Source organism: Lucilia sericata, unplaced genomic scaffold (genome assembly GCF_015586225.1).
Source record: "Lucilia sericata isolate MDLA Ls3-8-SP2 unplaced genomic scaffold, ASM1558622v1 Contig000301F_arrow, whole genome shotgun sequence".
Taxonomy (NCBI): Eukaryota; Metazoa; Arthropoda; class Insecta; order Diptera; family Calliphoridae; genus Lucilia; species Lucilia sericata.
Window position 1 is genome coordinate 244,385 of NW_023994326.1, and position 20,824 is coordinate 265,208.

At 29.0% G+C, this 20,824-nt stretch overlaps 1 protein-coding gene across 2 annotated transcripts; it reads left to right on the forward strand.

The window, feature by feature from the left end:
- The first annotated feature begins 893 nt into the window (after nucleotides 1-893).
- Nucleotides 894-2,022, forward strand: LOC119603397. 2 transcript variants are annotated; one of them, XM_037955414.1, is made up of 2 exons: nucleotides 894-1,746; nucleotides 1,806-2,022. In XM_037955414.1, the coding sequence occupies exon 1, from the start codon at nucleotides 950-952 to the stop codon at nucleotides 1,589-1,591; it is 642 nt and encodes a 213-aa protein (XP_037811342.1). In that variant the 5' UTR covers nucleotides 894-949; the 3' UTR covers nucleotides 1,592-1,746; nucleotides 1,806-2,022. The 2 variants fall into 2 exon arrangements, with proteins under 2 accessions (XP_037811342.1, XP_037811343.1); XM_037955415.1 differs by having other exon boundaries at nucleotides 894-1,740.
- Nucleotides 2,023-20,824: the final 18,802 nt, after the last annotated feature.

Here is a 20,824-nt window from a genome sequence, read left to right on the forward strand (position 1 = left end):
GATCGGTCCATAATTTATCCTACCCCCATATACGGTTCCCTTCGGAAAATGGCTTTAACGCTCATTACTAGCCTAAACTAAAATCGTTATAGAAGATTTGACGAGGATCGGTCCATAATTGACCAAACGTCCCCTCAGAAAATAACTTTAACGCTTTTTGCTACCTTAAAAATACAAGGACAGCGACAAAATTCGACAAAAATTTCCCTATACATAGATGTAATAAATGAGAAAATTGTTTTGATAATAACAAAAGCATCGATTCTTAAATATCAAAGTTTATTTATAAGGAAGCATTCCTTTTTGGCAATGATTTGATGGTGGGTATACAAGATTCGGCACAGCCGAATATAACACTCTTACTTGTTAAATTTTTAACTGAATGTAAGACTGTTTCTAGACTGTTCAGTAAATTGCAAGATTTTGTGAAATATTTCACTATTTGGGTGACTTTATAAAAGAAATGAAATAAGTATCTATTTAGTTGGCTTCAGTAAATTGCAAGATTTTATGAAATTTTTTGTAAATTTGCAAGATGTTTCTCCTTTTTAAATAGATTTTGTGAAATCTTTGAATTTTTTGTTAAACTGGTAACTGATTGTAATATTGTTTCTAGAACATTTTCAAGATATTTCTACTTTTGTGAAATATATGACTATTCACCACCTGGATAACAATCTTGCCGCGATGTGGTGGCTTTAGTGTTGGCTGTGGTTCTTTTGCATTGCAAATACACTCGGCATAAGCCCTTTGTATTTGGAAGACACTGAACTCAAAAGCCTTCATGACCAAAGTTATCCCTCTTATCCTCAATTCCCAATCTTTCCTATAAACAATCCCGTCTCCTCCCCATCCCCATCCCCCACTTGTAAGTGGGGGATGGAGACCTGTAGCCATCACGACAACTGCCAGAAGACCATTTAACGAAGTGGTGAAGGACCACCTCCTAATGGCTCTGGTTACTGAAAAAGATGGGGCCATCAACCCTGTAGTAACAGAATGGGGTGCCATTGAGTCTAAATTAACTGAGCTCGTTATGGAACACTTGCTCACTAACAAAGACGACAAGGTACCCCGTTTTGACTCCAGTGAGATTCACCGGGGATACAGGGTGATCAAATGCCTGGACGAATTCTCAAAGGGGTTCCTCAACAAATGCATCACTAAGATTAGAGATGCATGGGTAGGTTTAAGCCTTAAACTAATCCCTGCTGAGGAAATTCCAATGAGACCTCGTGCAAGAGTTTGGTTACCAAAGATGAGCGCCGAAGCACCCAAGATGTTGGAATGCCTCAAACGGCAGAATCCCAACATACACATGAATGACTGGGCTATCATCCGCACAGAACAAGGCGAAGGGCACACATGTCTAATTCTCGCCATCACAGAAGCTGGCTCCGTTGAGCTGGAGAAGGTGGGCTTTAGGCTGTTCTTTGGGGTGAGGGGCGCCAAAGTAAAGGTGTTCCGGCCGACAAAATCGGGGAGTGAAGAGACGGATGAGATGGAAGCTGCCAACTCTCTGCTCACTGGCATGAAACTCTCCGAGCCACCTGATAAACCTGACAATGGCACTAAAGATAGTGCAAATTAATCTGAAGCACTCAAAGTGTGCTTCAGACAATCTACGGGTTCTCCTAGCCGAGGAAAACCTGGACATTTGCCTGGTTCAAGAACCCTGGGTCACGGACTCAGAAGTTAAAGGGTTCCCAGCATCTACATACAACATACTATATGCAAGAAGTAATGGTAGGCCACGATCATGTCTAATTGCTAAAAAATCGATTAACATTTTTCTTTGTACACAGCTTAGCTCAGAAGACCTAACAGTCGCAAAGGTCGAGCTACCGCACAACAGAAGCTTCATGATTGCCTCAAGCTATATGGCACACGAGAAGACAGCACCACCAGACGAAGTGAGCGATCTCCTGGCCGTAATTGAGACATCTGACGACATAATCCTAGGCTGTGATGCCAATGCAAGGCATACAATCTGGGGTAGCAGCGAAACTAATGAAAGGGGTGAGTCAATCTTTAATTTCATTAATACTAACAACCTAAACATATGTAACTCTGGCAACAAACCTACATTCATTTTTCCAAGTACGGATAATTATAATGGGTGGGAGGAAGTACTGGACATTACACTCATTAGCGACAGATCTAAAATATCAGTTGATAGGTGGAGGGTATCCAATGAAAAATCTTTTTCAGATCACAATTGGATCCTCTTCGATATTATATTACAAAACTCGACGGAAAAAATGGTCTATAGGAACCCAAGAAGAACCGATTGGTTCAAGTATAAAGGGATCCTTAGACATAAGCTCAAGAAAACTCCAGTGGTTGATGATTCAATCACTGGGCTTGAAAAGATAGAAGAACACTTTAGCAAAGTCTTAGGTAAGGCTTTCGAAGTCTCCTGCCCAATCACAAAGGCAAAGAAAAGCTTCCCTCCATGGTGGAATTCGGAGCTATCTAAGCTACGTAAGGAAACACGTAGGGCCTTTAACACATGCTACAACAATAAATCGTGGCAGCCATACCGCGACAAACTAAAAGTTTATAAGAAAGCTATAGCACTCGCAAAAAGAACCTCATGGAGAAGTTTCTACGAATCTATAGATAACACAAAGGATTCTGCTAGACTTAGCAAAATTCTTGCTAAAGGCCAATCTAATCCAACCTATATTAAGAGGAAGGACGACACTTGGTCAGAATCCTCGGCAGAATCTCTTGACATCCTACTGAATACTCACTTCCCTGGCTGCAAAGATGCTGTCAAGGAAATCTTCACTGACAGTAGGACTCTAACGGGAATCAATGAAAATATCATCTCTTATGATAGAATCTCATGGGCGATTGATAGTTTTTCCCCTTTCAAATCACCAGGGCCTGATGGCATTTTGCCAAAGATGTTACAAAGTGCAAAAGAATATATCATCCCCTGGCTTCATAGAATATACACGCTCAGCCTCTCTCTCAACCATGTTCCGGTAAACTGGAGAAAGGTTAAGGTCGTTTTTATTCCCAAAGCTGGCAAAAGGAGTCATGAAAATGCGAAGGACTTTCGTCCAATTAGTCTTTCATCTTTTCAACTCAAAACGCTGGAAAGACTCATCGACTCACATATTAGGCAACGGCTAGAGAGCTCATCACGGCTTTCAACCAGTCAACATGCCTACCTTAAAGGACGATCTACTGAGACAGCTCTACATGAGGTTGTAAGAGTTATAGAAAGATCCCTCGAATTCAAACAATACACTATGGGAGCCTTCTTAGACATAGAAGGTGCCTTCAATAACGTAAATACTTCTGCAATTCAACAAGCTCTCGCTAATCTGGATGTTGAAGAATATATCAGCAACTGGTTGGTAACTATGTTGAAATCTAGAATAATTACTGCAAGTCTTGGTAATAGCGTTAAGTCCAAACGAGTTGAACGAGGCACACCTCAGGGCGGTGTAATCTCTCCACTACTTTGGCTTATCGTTGTTAATACGATTCTTAAGGAACTGGACAACAGAGGGATAAAGGTCGTTGCCTATGCGGACGACGTTGTGATACTGGTATCAGGAATGTTCCCAGACGTGATTAGCGATATTATGTCTGGTGCTCTGGTGCTACTCAGTAACTGGGCCACAGACAGTGGTCTAGGAGTAAATCCAAGCAAGACAGAACTGGTACTATTCACAACAAAGACCAAGATTCCAAGCTTCAACCTGCCACGGTTAAAAAACCGCGAAATCCCCTTATCAAACAATGCCAAATATCTAGGAACTATTCTAGACTCCAAATTATCATGGAAACTCAACATCCAGCACAGAGTCAAGAAGGCAACGGTCGCCTACTATACCTGTCGTAAGATGTTTGGAATGAAATGGGGACTTAGTCCCAACATAGTTAAATGGATGTACACAGCTATAGTACGTCCTATTCTTACATACGGATCTCTTGTATGGTGGACTTCAACTAAGAAGAAGTTTGTTGTGGATCAACTATACAAAGTTCAGAGATCAGCATGCATTGGGATAACAGGTGCTATAAGAACTAGTCCTTCAGAAGCTCTGAACACTATATTGCACATCCTACCCATAGATCTGCACATAATGACCATATCTGCTTGTAGCGCAGTAAGACTTAACTCATCCGGAAGTTGGATATCAAGAACATATGGACACGCTAAGATTTTAAGCTTGTTACCTCCAATCTTGAACCAACCATCCGACTATATTACCCCACACACGGACTTTGATAGAGTCTTCAAAGTCAGAGTTCCTTCCAGGAGCGAGTGGTGTAGAGGTAATCTACCGAGCGAATATACCACCAGAATCTTTACAGATGGTTCTAAAATGAACTGCGGCGTTGGTTCTGGTGTCTTTTGTGAAGAAGCTGGGGTAAGTATATCCCATCGTCTTCCCAACAACTGTAGTGTCTTTCAGGCTGAAATTTTTGCGATAATGTCAGCCTGTAGGGTATTACATGACCTCAATATTCGCGGCAACATAGGAATCTTTGTCGATAGTCAAGCGGCACTTCTCTCACTAAACTCTTATACTACTACTTCCTTATTAGTCAGACAATGCAAGAAGGATCTGTCAATGCTGGGTCGGCTGTCTGACATTACCCTTGTTTGGGTCCCTGCGCATAGGGACTACTACGGTAATGAACAGGCAGATGAGCTTGCAAGAACGGGATCTGCTCTTGATATCTCCGACGCCGTTCCAGTAGCAACTCCGTTAAGTTATATCAAGAGCAATATCCTCAGATTCTTTCTTCAAAAAGCTGAAAATAGGTGGAATAACATAGACACATGTAAAGGTGCCAAGCTATTGTGGCCCTCCTTCAATGAGAAACGCACAAGACACCTTATAAACCGAAGTATGCGGGACATATCGAGGCTGATAGCAGTAATAACAGGACACTGGGTAATAGGCAGACACGCAAGTCGGCTTGGGCTCCCTTTCAATGATCACTGTCGCAGTTGCAAAGACAGGGAAAAGGAAGAAACGGTCTTCCATCTCCTCTGTGAATGCCCTGCTCTGGCCGTAAAGAGAAACCGCTTCCTTGGCAATTACTTCATATCTAACCTTGGCGAGATATCTGTCTTTAGGCTTAATGATATCCTCAGATTTCTCACAGCTACGGGCTGGATCTAATACTACAAATTCAACATCTGACGAGTGGAGTGGTCCGGTCAAAACGGAGTCTCTTTGATTCTACTTGACAGTTCGCGTGTAGTGAACTACCACGTAAACCAACCAACCAACCATGACTATTCAGTTGACTTTTTAGAAATTTACAAGATATTTCTACTTTATATAGAGATTTTGAGAAATATTTGCATTTTTTTTTTAAATTTGTAACTGAATTTAAGACTGTTCAGTAAATTGCAAAATTTTGTGAAATATTTCACTATTTGGGTGACTTTATAAAAGAAATGGAATAAGTCTCTATTTAGTTGACTTCAGTAAATTGCACGATTTTATGAAATATTTCACTATTTGGTTGACTTTGTAGAAAAAATAGTTGAGAAATTAGAAGATTTTGTGAAATTTCACTATTTGGTTGAATTTCTAGAAAAAAAAATCGTTGACAAATTAGAAGATTTTGTGAAATATTTCACTATGCAGTTGACTTTTTATAAATTTGCAAGATATTTCTACTTTTTATATAGATTTTGTGAAATCTTTGAATTTTTGTTAAACTGGTAACTGATTGTAATATTGTTTCTAGAACATTTTCAAGATATTTCTACTTTTGTGAAATATATAACTATTCAGTTGACTTTTTAGAAATTTACAAGATATTTCTACTTTATATAGAGATTTTGAGAAATCTTTGCATTTTTTTTTTAAATTTGTAACTGAATTTAAGACTGTTCAGTAAATTGCAACATTTGTGAAATATTTCACTATTTGGGTGACTTTATAAAAGAAATGGAATAAGTCTCTATTTAGTTGACTTCAGTAAATTGCACGATTTTATGAAATATTTCAGTATTTGGTTGACTTTGTAGAAAAAATAGTTGAGAAATTAGAAGATTTTGTGAAAAACTTCACTATTCAGTTGACTTTTTAGAAAAATGTCCTAAAACTAGTCAGTAAATTACAAGATTTCATTATTCAGTTGACTTTTTAGACATTATCAAGATATTTCTAGTTTTGTGAAATATATGACTACTCAGTTGACTTTTTACAAATTTGCAAGATATTTCTACTTTTTATAGAGATTTTTTGCATTTTGTTTAATTTGTAACTGAATGCAAGACTGTTCAGTAAATTGCAAGATTTTGTGAAATATTTCACTATTTGGGCGACTTTATAAAAGAAATGAAAAAAGTCTATATTTAGTTGACTTCAGTAAATTGCAAGATTTTGTGAAATATTTCAGTATTTGGTTGACCTTCTAGAAAAAATCGTTGACAAATTAGAAGATTTTGTGAAATATTACACTATTCAGTTGACTTTTTAGAAAAATGTCCTAAAACTCAACTGGTCAGTAAATTACAAGATTTCATTATTCAGTTGACTTTTTTGTAAATTTGCAAGATGTTTCTCCTTTTTATATAGATTTTGCGAAATCTTTGAATTTTTTGTTAAACTGGTAACTGATTGTAATATTGTTTCTAGAACATTTTCAAGATATTTCTACTTTTGTGATATATATGACTATTCAGTTGACTTTTGAGAAATTTACAAGATATTTCTACTTTTTATAGAGATTTTGTGAAATCTATCACTATTTGGTTGATTTTCTAGAAAAACTTGGACAAAATTAGAAGATTTTCACTATTCAGTTGACTTTTTAGAAAAATGTCCTAAAACTCAACTGTTCAGTAAATTACAAGTTTTCATTATTCAGTTAACTTTTTAGACATTATCAAGATATTTCTAGTTTTGTGAAACTTTTTAGAAATTTACAAGATATTTCTACTTTATATAGAGATTTTGAGAAATCTTTGCATTTTTTTTAAAATTTATAACTGAATTTAAGACTGTTCAGTAAATTGCAAAATTTTGTGAAATATTTCACTATTTGGGTGACTTTATAAAAGAAATGAAATAAGTCTCTATTTAGTTGACTTCAATAAATTGCACGATTTTATAAAATATTTCACTATTTGGTTGACTTTGTAGAAAAAATAGTTGAGAAATTAGAAGATTTTGTGAAATATTTCACTATTCAGTTGATTTTTTAGAAAAATGTCCTAAAACTCAACTGGTCAGTAAATTACAAGATTTCATTATTCAGTTGACTTTTTAAAAATTTTTTAGATATTTCTACTTTTGTGAAATATATGAATATTCAGTCGACTTTTTACAAATTTGGAAGATATTTCTACTTTTTATAGAGATTTTGAGAAATCTTTGCATTTTCTTTAAATTTGTAACTGAATTTAAGACTGTTCAGTAAATTGCAAGATTTTGTGAAATATATAGATTTTGTGAAATCTTTGAATTTTTTGTTAAACTGGTAACTGATTGTAATATTGTTTCTAGAACATTTTCAAGATATTTCTACTTTTGTGAAATATATAACTATTCAGTTGACTTTTTAGAAATTTACAAGATATTTCTACTTTATATAGAGATTTTGAGAAATCTTTGCATTTTTTTTTTTAAATTTGTAACTGAATTTAAGACTGTTCAGTAAATTGCAACATTTTGTGAAATATTTCACTATTTGGGTGACTTTATAAAAGAAATGGAATAAGTCTCTATTTAGTTGACTTCAGTAAATTGCACGATTTTATGAAATATTTCAGTATTTGGTTGACTTTGTAGAAAAAATAGTTGAGAAATTAGAAGATTTTGTGAAAAACTTCACTATTCAGTTGACTTTTTAGAAAAATGTTCTAAAACTCCACTAGTCAGTAAATTACAAGATTTCATTATTCAGTTGACTTTTTAGACATTATCAAGATATTTCTAGTTTTGTGAAATATATGACTACTCAGTTGACTTTTTACAAATTTGCAAGATATTTCTACTTTTTATAGAGATTTTTTGCATTTTGTTTAATTTGTAACTGAATGCAAGACTGTTCAGTAAATTGCAAGATTTTGTGAAATATTTCACTATTTGGGCGACTTTATAAAAGAAATGAAAAAAGTCTATATTTAGTTGACTTCAGTAAATTGCAAGATTTTGTGAAATATTTCAGTATTTGGTTGACCTTCTAGAAAAAATCGTTGACAAATTAGAAGATTTGTGAAATATTACACTATTCAGTTGACTTTTTAGAAAAATGTCCTAAAACTCAACTGGTCAGTAAATTACAAGATTTCATTATTCAGTTGACTTTTTTGTAAATTTGCAAGATGTTTCTCCTTTTTATATAGATTTTGCGAAATCTTTGAATTTTTTGTTAAACTGGTAACTGATTGTAATATTGTTTCTAGAACATTTTCAAGATATTTCTACTTTTGTGATATATATGACTATTCAGTTGACTTTTGAGAAATTTACAAGATATTTCTACTTTTATAGAGATTTTGTGAAATCTATCACTATTTGGTTGATTTTCTAGAAAAACTTGGACAAAATTAGAAGATTTTCACTATTCAGTTGACTTTTTAGAAAAATGTCCTAAAACTCAACTGTTCAGTAAATTACAAGTTTTCATTATTCAGTTAACTTTTTAGACATTATCAAGATATTTCTAGTTTTGTGAAACTTTTAGAAATTTACAAGATATTTCTACTTTATATAGAGATTTTGAGAAATCTTTGCATTTTTTTAAAATTTATAACTGAATTTAAGACTGTTCAGTAAATTGCAAAATTTTGTGAAATATTTCACTATTTGGGTGACTTTATAAAAGAAATGAAATAAGTCTCTATTTAGTTGACTTCAATAAATTGCACGATTTTATAAAATATTTCACTATTTGGTTGACTTTGTAGAAAAAATAGTTGAGAAATTAGAAGATTTTGTGAAATATTTCACTATTCAGTTGATTTTTTAGAAACATGTACTAAAACTCAACTGGTCAGTAAATTACAAGATTTCATTATTCAGTTGACTTTTTAAAAATTTTTTAGATATTTCTACTTTTGTGAAATATATGAATATTCAGTCGACTTTTTACAAATTTGGAAGATATTTCTACTTTTTATAGAGATTTTGAGAAATCTTTGCATTTTCTTTAAATTTGTAACTGAATTTAAGACTGTTCAGTAAATTGCAAGATTTTGTGAAATATTTCACTATTTGGGTGGTTTTATAAAAGAAATGAAATAAGTTGACTTCGGTAAATTGCAAGGCTTTGTGAAATATTTCACTATTTGGTTGACATTCTGGAAAAAATCGTTGTCAAATTAGAAGATTTTGTGAAATAGAATGCTAGATATTTCTACCTTTTATATATATTTTGTGAAATCTTTCGTTGTCTTTTTAGAAATTTACAAAATATTTCTACTTTGTGAAATATTTCACTATTCAGTCGACTTTTAGAAATTTGCTGGATATTTCTACTTTTTATAGAGATTTTGTGAAATCTATTGCTACAACACAAAAACAAAATTAAAAAAATTTCACTATTCAGTTGACTTTTTAGAAAAATGTCCTAAAACTCAACTGGTCAGTAAATTACAAGATTTCATTATTCAGTTGACTTTTTAGACATTTTCAAAATATTTCTACTTTTGTGAAATATATGACTAATTCATTTGACTTTTACAAATTTGGAAGATATTTCTACTTTTTATAGAGATTTTGAAAAATCTTTGCATTTTTTTAAATTTGGAACTTAATGTAATACTGTTTCTAGACTGTTCAGTAAAGTGCAAGATTTTGTGAAATATTTCACTATTTGGGTGACTTTATAAAAGAAATGAAATAAGTTGACTTCGGTAAATTGCAAGGCTTTATGAAATATTTCACTATTTGGTTGACATTCAAGAAAAAATCGTTGACAAATTAGAAGATTTTGTGAAATAGAATGCTAGATATTTCTACTTTTTATATATATTTTGTGAAATCTTTCGTTGACTTTTTAGAAATATACAAAATGGAAATTTGCTAGTGAAATCTATCACTATTTGGCTGACTTTCTAGAAAAACTAGGACAAAATAAGAAGATTTTGTGAAATATTTCACTTTTCAGTTGACTGACTCCACTGGTCAGTAAATTACAAGATTTCATTATTCAGTTGACTTTCTAGACATTGTCAAGATATTTCTACTAGTAAGTTACAAGATTTCATTATTCAGTTGACTTTTTACAAATTTGCAAGATATTCAACTTTTTATAGCGATTTTGAGAAATCTTTGCATTTTTTTTAAATTTGTAACTTAATGTAAAACTGTTTCTAGACTGTTCAGTAAACTGCAAGATTTTGTGAAATATTTCACTATTTGGGTTACTTTCTAGAAAAAATCGTGGACAAGTTAGAAGATTTTGTGAAATATTTCTCTATTTAGTTGACGTTTTATAAATTTGCAAGATATTTCTACTTTTTATATATATCTTGTAAAATCTTTCGTTCACTTTTTAGAAATTTGCTAGTGAAATCTATCACTATTTGGCTGACTTTCTAAAAAAACTATGACAAAATAAGAAGATTTTGTGAAATATTTCACTATTCCGTTGACTTTTTAGAAAAATGTCCTAAAACTCAACTGTTCAGTAAATTGCAATACAAGATTTCATTATTCAGTTGACTTTCTAAACATTTTCAAGATATTAGATACTAGTAAATTACAAGATTTCATTATTCGGTTGACTTTTTACAAATTTGCAAAATATTTCTACTTTTTATAGAGATTTTGAAAAATCTTTGCATTTTTTTAAATTTGTAACTGAATGTAATTTTGTTTCTAGAACATTTTCAAGATATTTCTACTTTTGTGAAATATATGACTATTCAGTTGACTTCTTAGAAATTTGCAAGATATTTCTACTTTTTATAGAGATTTTGAGAAATCTTTGCATTTTTTTAAATTTGTAACTGAATGTAAGACTGTTTCTAGACTGTTCAGTAAATTGCAAGATTTTGTGAAATATTTCACAATGGGTGACTTTATAAAAGAAATGAAAAAAGCCTATATTTAGTTGACTTCAGTAAATTGCAAGAAGTTGTGAAATATTTCACTATTGGTTTGACCTTGTAGAAAAAATAGTTGAGAAATTAGAAGATTTTGTGAAATATTTTACTATGCAGTTGACTTTTATTAAATTTGCAAGATATTTCTACTTTTTATATAGATTTTGTGAAATCTTTGATTGTTTCTAGAAAATTTCCAAGATATTTCTACTTTTGTGAAATATATGATTATTCAGTTGACTTTTTATAAATTTGCAAGATATTTCTACTTTTCATACATTTTTTGTGAAATTTTTGCATTTTTTGTTAAACTAGAAACTGATTGTAATATTGTTTCTAGAACAGTTTCAAGATATTTCTACTTTTGTGAAATAAGTGACCATTCAGTTGACTTTTTAGACATTTTCAAGATATTTCTACTTTTGTGACTATTCAGTTGACTTTTTATAAATTTGCAAGATATTTCTACTTTTTATGGAGATTTTGAGAAATCTTTGCATTTTTTAAATTTGTAACTTAATGTAATACTGTTTCTAGACTGTTCAGTAAATTGCAAGATTTTGTGAAATATTTCACTATTTGGGTGACTTTATAAAAGAAATGAAATAAGTTGACTTCAGTAAATTGCAAGATTTTGTGAAATATTTCACTATTTGGTTGACATTCTAGAAAAAAATTGTTGAAAAATTAGAAGATGTTGTGAAATATTTCACTATTCAGTTCACGTTTTATAAATTTGCAAGATATTTCTACTTTTTATATATATTTGTGAAATTTCGTTGACTTTTTAGAAATTTGCAAAATAGAAATTTGCTAGTGAAATCTATCACTATTTGGCTGACTTTCTAGAAAAACTAGGACAAAGTAAGAAAATTTTTTTCTACTTTTTAGAAATTTACAAGATATTTCTACTTTATATAGAGATTTTGAGAAATCTTTTCATTTTTTTTAAATTTGTAACTGAATTTAAGACTGTTCAGTAAATTGCAAGATTTTGTGAAATATTTAGTTGACTTCAGTAAATTGCACGATTTTATGAAATATTTCACTATTTGTTTGACTTTGTAGAAAAATAGTTGAGAAATTAGAAGATTTTGTGAAATATTTCACTATTCAGTTGACTTTTTAGAAAAATGGCCAAAACTCAACTGGTCAGTAAATTACAAGATTTCATTATTCAGTTGACTTTTTACAAATTTGCAAGATATTTCTACTTTTTATAGAGATTTTGAGAAATCTTTGCATTTTTTTAAATTTGTAACTTAATGTAATACTGTTTCTAGACTGTTCAGTAAATAGCAAGATTTTGTGAAATATTTCACTATTTGGTTGACCTTCTAGAAAAAATTGTTGACAAATTATATGATTTTGTGAAATATTTCACTATTCCGTTCACGTTTTATAAATTTGCAAGATATTTCTACTTTTTATATATATTTTGTGAAATCTTTCGTTACTTTTTAGAAATTTGCAAAATAGAAATTTGCTAGTGAAATCTATCACTATTTGGCTGACTTTCTAGAAAAACTAGGACAAAGTAAGAAAATTTTTTCTACTTTTTAGAAATTTACAAGATATTTCTACTTTATATAGAGATTTTGAGAAATCTTTTCATTTTTTTAAATTTGTAACTGAATTTAAGACTGTTCAGTAAATTGCAAGATTTTGTGAAATATTTCACTATTTGGTTGACATGCTAGAAAAAATCGTTGATAAATTAGAAGATTTTGTAAAATATTTCGCTATTCAGTTCACGTTTTATAAATTTGCAAGATATTTCTACTTTTTATATATATTTTGTGAAATATTTCGTTGACTTTTTAGAAATTAGCAAAATAGAAATTTGCTAGTGAAATCTATCACTATTTGGCTGACTTTCTAGAAAAACTAGGACAAAATAAGAAGATTTTGTGAAATATTTCACTATTCCGTTGACTTTTTAGAAAAATGTCCTAAAACTCAACTGTTCAGTAAATTACAATACAACATTTCATTATTCAGTTGACTTTCTAAACATTTTCAAGATATTTCTACTAGAAAATTACAAGATTCCATTATTCAGTTGACTTTTTAGAAATTTGCAAGATATTTCTACTTTTTATATAGATTTTGTGAAATCTTTGAATTTTTTGTTAAACTGGTAACTGATTGTAATATTGTTTCCAGAACATTTTCAAGATATTTCTACTTTTGTGAAATATATGACTATTCAGTTGACTTTTTACAAATTTGCAAGATATTTCTACATTTTATAGATATTTTGAGAAATCTTTGCATTTTTTTTTTAAATTTGGAACTTAATGTAAGACTGTTTCTAGACTGTTCAGTAAATTACAGGATTTTGTGAAATATTTCACTATTTGAGTGACTTTATAAAAGAAATGAAATAAGCTGACTTCAGTAAATTGCAAGGCTTTGTGAAACATTTCACTATTTGGTTGACATTCTAGAAAAAATCGTTGACAAATTAGAAGATTTTATGAAATATTTCACTATTCAGTTAACGTTTTATAAATTTGCAAGATATTTCTACTTTTATATATATTTTGTGAAATCTTTCGTTGACCTTTTCGAAATTTGCAAAATAGAAATTTGCTAGTGAAAACTATCACTAATTGGCTGACTTTCTAGAAAAACTAGGACAAAATAGGAAGATTTTGTGAATATTTCACTATTCAGTTGACTTTTTAGAAAAAATGTCCTAACACTCAACTGTTCAGTAGAGAAAGAGAAATCTTTGCATTTTTTTAAATTTGTAACTGAATGTAAGACTGTTTCTAGACTGTTCAATAAATTGCAAGATTTTGTGAAATATTTCACTAGTTGGGTGACTTTATAAAAGAAATGAAAAAGGTCTATATTTAGTTGACTTCAGTAAATTGCAAGATTTTGTGAAATATTTCACTATTTGTTTGACTTTCTAGAGAAAATCGAGATTTTGAGAAATCTTTGCATTTTTTTTTTAAATTTGTAACTGAATTTAAGACTGTTCAGTAAATTGCAACATTTTGTGAAATATTTCACTATTTGGGTGACTTTATAAAAGAAATGGAATAAGTCTCTATTTAGTTGACTTCAGTAAATTGCACGATTTTATGAAATATTTCAGTATTTGGTTGACTTTGTAGAAAAAAATAGTTGAGAAATTAGAAGATTTTGTGAAAAACTTCACTATTCAGTTGACTTTTTAGAAAAATGTCCTAAAACTCCACTAGTCAGTAAATTACAAGATTTCATTATTCAGTTGACTTTTTAGACATTATCAAGATATTTCTAGTTTTGTGAAATATATGACTACTCAGTTGACTTTTTACAAATTTGCAAGATATTTCTACTTTTTATAGAGATTTTTTGCATTTTGTTTAATTTGTAACTGAATGCAAGACTGTTCAGTAAATTGCAAAATTTTGTGAAATATTTCACTATTTGGGCGACTTTATAAAAGAAATGAAAAAAGTCTATATTTAGTTGACTTCAGTAAATTGCAAGATTTTGTGAAATATTTCAGTATTTGGTTGACCTTCTAGAAAAAATCGTTGACAAATTAGAAGATTTTGTGAAATATTACACTATTCAGTTGACTTTTTAGAAAAATGTCCTAAAACTCAACTGGTCAGTAAATTACAAGATTTCATTATTCAGTTGACTTTTTTGTAAATTTGCAAGATGTTTCTCCTTTTTATATAGATTTTGCGAAATCTTTGAATTTTTTGTTAAACTGGTAACTGATTGTAATATTGTTTCTAGAACATTTTCAAGATATTTCTACTTTTGTGATATATATGACTATTCAGTTGACTTTTGAGAAATTTACAAGATATTTCTACTTTTTATAGAGATTTTGTGAAATCTATCACTATTTGGTTGATTTTCTAGAAAAACTTGGACAAAATTAGAAGATTTTCACTATTCAGTTGACTTTTTAGAAAAATGTCCTAAAACTCAACTGTTCAGTAAATTACAAGTTTTCATTATTCAGTTAACTTTTTAGACATTATCAAGATATTTCTAGTTTTGTGAAACTTTTTAGAAATTTACAAGATATTTCTACTTTATATAGAGATTTTGAGAAATCTTTGCATTTTTTTAAAATTTATAACTGAATTTAAGACTGTTCAGTAAATTGCAAAATTTTGTGAAATATTTCACTATTTGGGTGACTTTATAAAAGAAATGAAATAAGTCTCTATTTAGTTGACTTCAATAAATTGCACGATTTTATAAAATATTTCACTATTTGGTTGACTTTGTAGAAAAAATAGTTGAGAAATTAGAAGATTTTGTGAAATATTTCACTATTCAGTTGATTTTTTAGAAACATGTCCTAAAACTCAACTGGTCAGTAAATTACAAGATTTCATTATTCAGTTGACTTTTTAAAAATTTTTTAGATATTTCTACTTTTGTGAAATATATGAATATTCAGTCGACTTTTTACAAATTTGGAAGATATTTCTACTTTTATAGAGATTTTGAGAAATCTTTGCATTTTCTTTAAATTTGTAACTGAATTTAAGACTGTTCAGTAAATTGCAAGATTTTGTGAAATATTTCACTATTTGGGTGGTTTTATAAAAGAAATGAAATAAGTTGACTTCGGTAAATTGCAAGGCTTTGTGAAATATTTCACTATTTGGTTGACATTCTGGAAAAAATCGTTGTCAAATTAGAAGATTTTGTGAAATAGAATGCTAGATATTTCTACCTTTTATATATATTTTGTGAAATCTTTCGTTGTCTTTTTAGAAATTTACAAAATATTTCTACTTTTGTGAAATATTTCACTATTCAGTCGACTTTTAGAAATTTGCTGGATATTTCTACTTTTTATAGAGATTTTGTGAAATCTATTGCTACAACACAAAAACAAAATTAAAAAAATTTCACTATTCAGTTGACTTTTTAGAAAAATGTCCTAAAACTCAACTGGTCAGTAAATTACAAGATTTCATTATTCAGTTGACTTTTTAGACATTTTCAAAATATTTCTACTTTTGTGAAATATATGACTAATTCATTTGACTTTTTACAAATTTGAAAGATATTTCTACTTTTTATAGAGATTTTGAAAAATCTTTGCATTTTTTTAAATTTGGAACTTAATGTAATACTGTTTCTAGACTGTTCAGTAAAGTGCAAGATTTTGTGAAATATTTCACTATTTGGGTGACTTTATAAAAGAAATGAAATAAGTTGACTTCGGTAAATTGCAAGGCTTTATGAAATATTTCACTATTTGGTTGACATTCAAGAAAAAATCGTTGACAAATTAGAAGATTTTGTGAAATAGAATGCTAGATATTTCTACTTTTTATATATATTTTGTGAAATCTTTCGTTGACTTTTTAGAAATTTACAAAATGGAAATTTGCTAGTGAAATCTATCACTATTTGGCTGACTTTCTAGAAAAACTAGGACAAAATAAGAAGATTTTGTGAAATATTTCACTTTTCAGTTGACTGACTCCACTGGTCAGTAAATTACAAGATTTCATTATTCAGTTGACTTTCTAGACATTGTCAAGATATTTCTACTAGTAAGTTACAAGATTTCATTATTCAGTTGACTTTTTACAAATTTGCAAGATATTTCAACTTTTTATAGCGATTTTGAGAAATCTTTGCATTTTTATTAAATTTGTAACTTAATGTAAAACTGTTTCTAGACTGTTCAGTAAATTGCAAGATTTTGTGAAATATTTCACTATTTGGGTTACTTTCTAGAAAAAATCGTGGACAAGTTAGAAGATTTTGTGAAATATTTCTCTATTTAGTTGACGTTTTATAAATTTGCAAGATATTTCTACTTTTTATATATATCTTGTAAAATCTTTCGTTCACTTTTTAGAAATTTGCTAGTGAAATCTATCACTATTTGGCTGACTTTCTAAAAAAAACTAGGACAAAATAAGAAGATTTTGTGAAATATTTCACTATTCCGTTGACTTTTTAGAAAAATGTCCTAAAACTCAACTGTTCAGTAAATTGCAATACAAGATTTCATTATTCAGTTGACTTTCTAAACATTTTCAAGATATTTCTACTAGTAAATTACAAGATTTCATTATTCGGTTGACTTTTTACAAATTTGCAAAATATTTCTACTTTTTATAGAGATTTTGAGAAATCTTTGCATTTTTTTAAATTTGTAACTGAATGTAATTTTGTTTCTAGAACATTTTCAAGATATTTCTACTTTTGTGAAATATATGACTATTCAGTTGACTTCTTAGAAATTTGCAAGATATTTCTACTTTTTATAGAGATTTTGAGAAATCTTTGCATTTTTTTAAATTTGTAACTGAATGTAAGACTGTTTCTAGACTGTTCAGTAAATTGCAAGATTTTGTGAAATATTTCACAATGGGTGACTTTATAAAAGAAATGAAAAAAGCCTATATTTAGTTGACTTCAGTAAATTGCAAGAAGTTGTGAAATATTTCACTATTGGTTTGACCTTGTAGAAAAAATAGTTGAGAAATTAGAAGATTTTGTGAAATATTTTACTATGCAGTTGACTTTTAATAAATTTGCAAGATATTTCTACTTTTTATATAGATTTTGTGAAACCTTTGATTGTTTCTAGAAAATTTCCAAGATATTTCTACTTTTGTGAAATATATGATTATTCAGTTGACTTTTTATAAATTTGCAAGATATTTCTACTTTTCATATAGATTTTGTGAAATTTTTGAATTTTTTGTTAAACTAGAAACTGATTGTAATATTGTTTCTAGAACAGTTTCAAGATATTTCTACTTTTGTGAAATAAGTGACCATTCAGTTGACTTTTTAGACATTTTCAAGATATTTCTACTTTTGTGACTATTCAGTTGACTTTTTATAAATTTGCAAGATATTTGTACTTTTTATGGAGATTTTGAGAAATCTTTGCATTTTTTAAATTTGTAACTTAATGTAATACTGTTTCTAAACTGTTCAGTAAATTGCAAGATTTTGTGAAATATTTCACTATTTGGGTGACTTTATAAAAGAAATGAAATAAGTTGACTTCAGTAAATTGCAAGATTTTGTGAAATATTTCACTATTTGGTTGACATTCTAGAAAAAATTGTTGAAAAATTAGAAGATGTTGTGAAATATTTCACTATTCAGTTCACGTTTTATAAATTTGCAAGATATTTCTACTTTTTATATATATTTTGTGAAATTTTCGTTGACTTTTTAGAAATTTGCAAAATAGAAATTTGCTAGTGAAATCTATCACTATTTGGCTGACTTTCTAGAAAAACTAGGACAAAGTAAGAAAATTTTTTCTACTTTTTAGAAATTTACAAGATATTTCTACTTTATATAGAGATTTTGAGAAATCTTTTCATTTTTTTTAAATTTGTAACTGAATTTAAGACTGTTCAGTAAATTGCAAGATTTTGTGAAATATTTAGTTGACTTCAGTAAATTGCACGATTTTATGAAATATTTCACTATTTGTTTGACTTTGTAGAAAAATAGTTGAGAAATTAGAAGATTTTGTGAAATATTTCACTATTCAGTTGACTTTTTAGAAAAATGGCCAAAACTCAACTGGTCAGTAAATTACAAGATTTCATTATTCAGTTGACTTTTTACAAATTTGCAAGATATTTCTACTTTTTATAGAGATTTTGAGAAATCTTTGCATTTTTTTAAATTTGTAACTTAATGTAATACTGTTTCTAGACTGTTCAGTAAATAGCAAGATTTTGTGAAATATTTCACTATTTGGTTGACCTTCTAGAAAAAATTGTTGACAAATTATATGATTTTGTGAAATATTTCACTATTCCGTTCACGTTTTATAAATTTGCAAGATATTTCTACTTTTTATATATATTTTGTGAAATCTTTCGTTGACTTTTTCGAAATTTGCAAAATAGAAATTTGCTAGTGAAATCTATCACTATTTGGCTGACTTTCTAGAAAAACTAGGACAAAGTAAGAAAATTTTTTCTACTTTTTAGAAATTTACAAGATATTTCTACTTTATATAGAGATTTTGAGAAATCTTTTCATTTTTTTTAAATTTGTAACTGAATTTAAGACTGTTCAGTAAATTGCAAGATTTTGTGAAATATTTCACTATTTGGTTGACATGCTAGAAAAAATCGTTGATAAATTAGAAGATTTTGTAAAATATTTCACTATTCAGTTCACGTTTTATAAATTTGCAAGATATTTCTACTTTTTATATATATTTTGTGAAATATTTCGTTGACTTTTTAGAAATTAGCAAAATAGAAATTTGCTAGTGAAATCTATCACTATTTGGCTGACTTTCTAGAAAAACTAGGACAAAATAAGAAGATTTTGTGAAATATTTCACTATTCCGTTGACTTTTTAGAAAAATGTCCTAAAACTCAACTGTTCAGTAAATTACAATACAACATTTCATTATTCAGTTGACTTTCTAAACATTTTCAAGATATTTCTACTAGAAAATTACAAGATTCCATTATTCAGTTGACTTTTTAGAAATTTGCAAGATATTTCTACTTTTTATATAGATTTTGTGAAATCTTTGAATTTTTTGTTAAACTGGTAACTGATTGTAATATTGTTTCCAGAACATTTTCAAGATATTTCTACTTTTGTGAAATATATGACTATTCAGTTGACTTTTTACAAATTTGCAAGATATTTCTACATTTTATAGATATTTTGAGAAATCTTTGCATTTTTTTTTTTAAATTTGGAACTTAATGTAAGACTGTTTCTAGACTGTTCAGTAAATTACAGGATTTTGTGAAATATTTCACTATTTGGGTGACTTTATAAAAGAAATGAAATAAGCTGACTTCAGTAAATTGCAAGGCTTTGTGAAACATTTCACTATTTGGTTGACATTCTAGAAAAAATCGTTGACAAATTAGAAGATTTTATGAAATATTTCACTATTCAGTTAACGTTTTATAAATTTGCAAGATATTTCTACTTTTTATATATATTTTGTGAAATCTTTCGTTGACCTTTTCGAAATTTGCAAAATAGAAATTTGCTAGTGAAAACTATCACTAATTGGCTGACTTTCTAGAAAAACTAGGACAAAATAGGAAGATTTTGTGAAATATTTCACTATTCAGTTGACTTTTTAGAAAAATGTCCTAACACTCAACTGTTCAGTAGAGAAAGAGAAATCTTTGCATTTTTTTAAATTTGTAACTGAATGTAAGACTGTTTCTAGACTGTTCAATAAATTGCAAGATTTTGTGAAATATTTCACTAGTTGGGTGACTTTATAAAAGAAATGAAAAAAGTCTATATTTAGTTGACTTCAGTAAATTGCAAGATTTTGTGAAATATTTCACTATTTGGTTGACTTTCTAGAGAAAATCGTTAACAAATTAGAAGATTTTGTGAAATATGCAGTTGACTTTTTATAAATTTGAAAGATATTTCTACTTTTCATACAGATTTTGTGAAATCTTTGAATTTTGGTAACTGATTGTTATAGTGTTTCTAGAACATTTTCAAGATATTTCTACTTTTGTGAAATAAATGACTATTCAGTTGACTTTTTAGAAATTTACAAGAAATTTCTACTTTATATAGAGATTTTGAAAAATCTTTGCATTTTTTTTTTAAATTTGTAACTGAATTTAAGATTTTTAATTTAAAATTAGAAGATTTTGTGAAATATTTCACTGTTTGGGTGACTTTATAAAAGAAATGAAATAAGTCTCTATTTAGTTGACTTCAGTAAATTGCACGATTTTATGAAATATTTCACTATTTGGTTGACTTTGTAAAAAAAATAGTTGAGAAATTAGAAGATTTTG

Excerpts from the sequence above, each read along its gene's own strand:
- LOC119603397 (XM_037955414.1), top strand. The coding sequence starts at position 950 with ATGGCTCTGGTTACTGAAAAAGATGGGGCCATCAACCCTGTAGTAACA.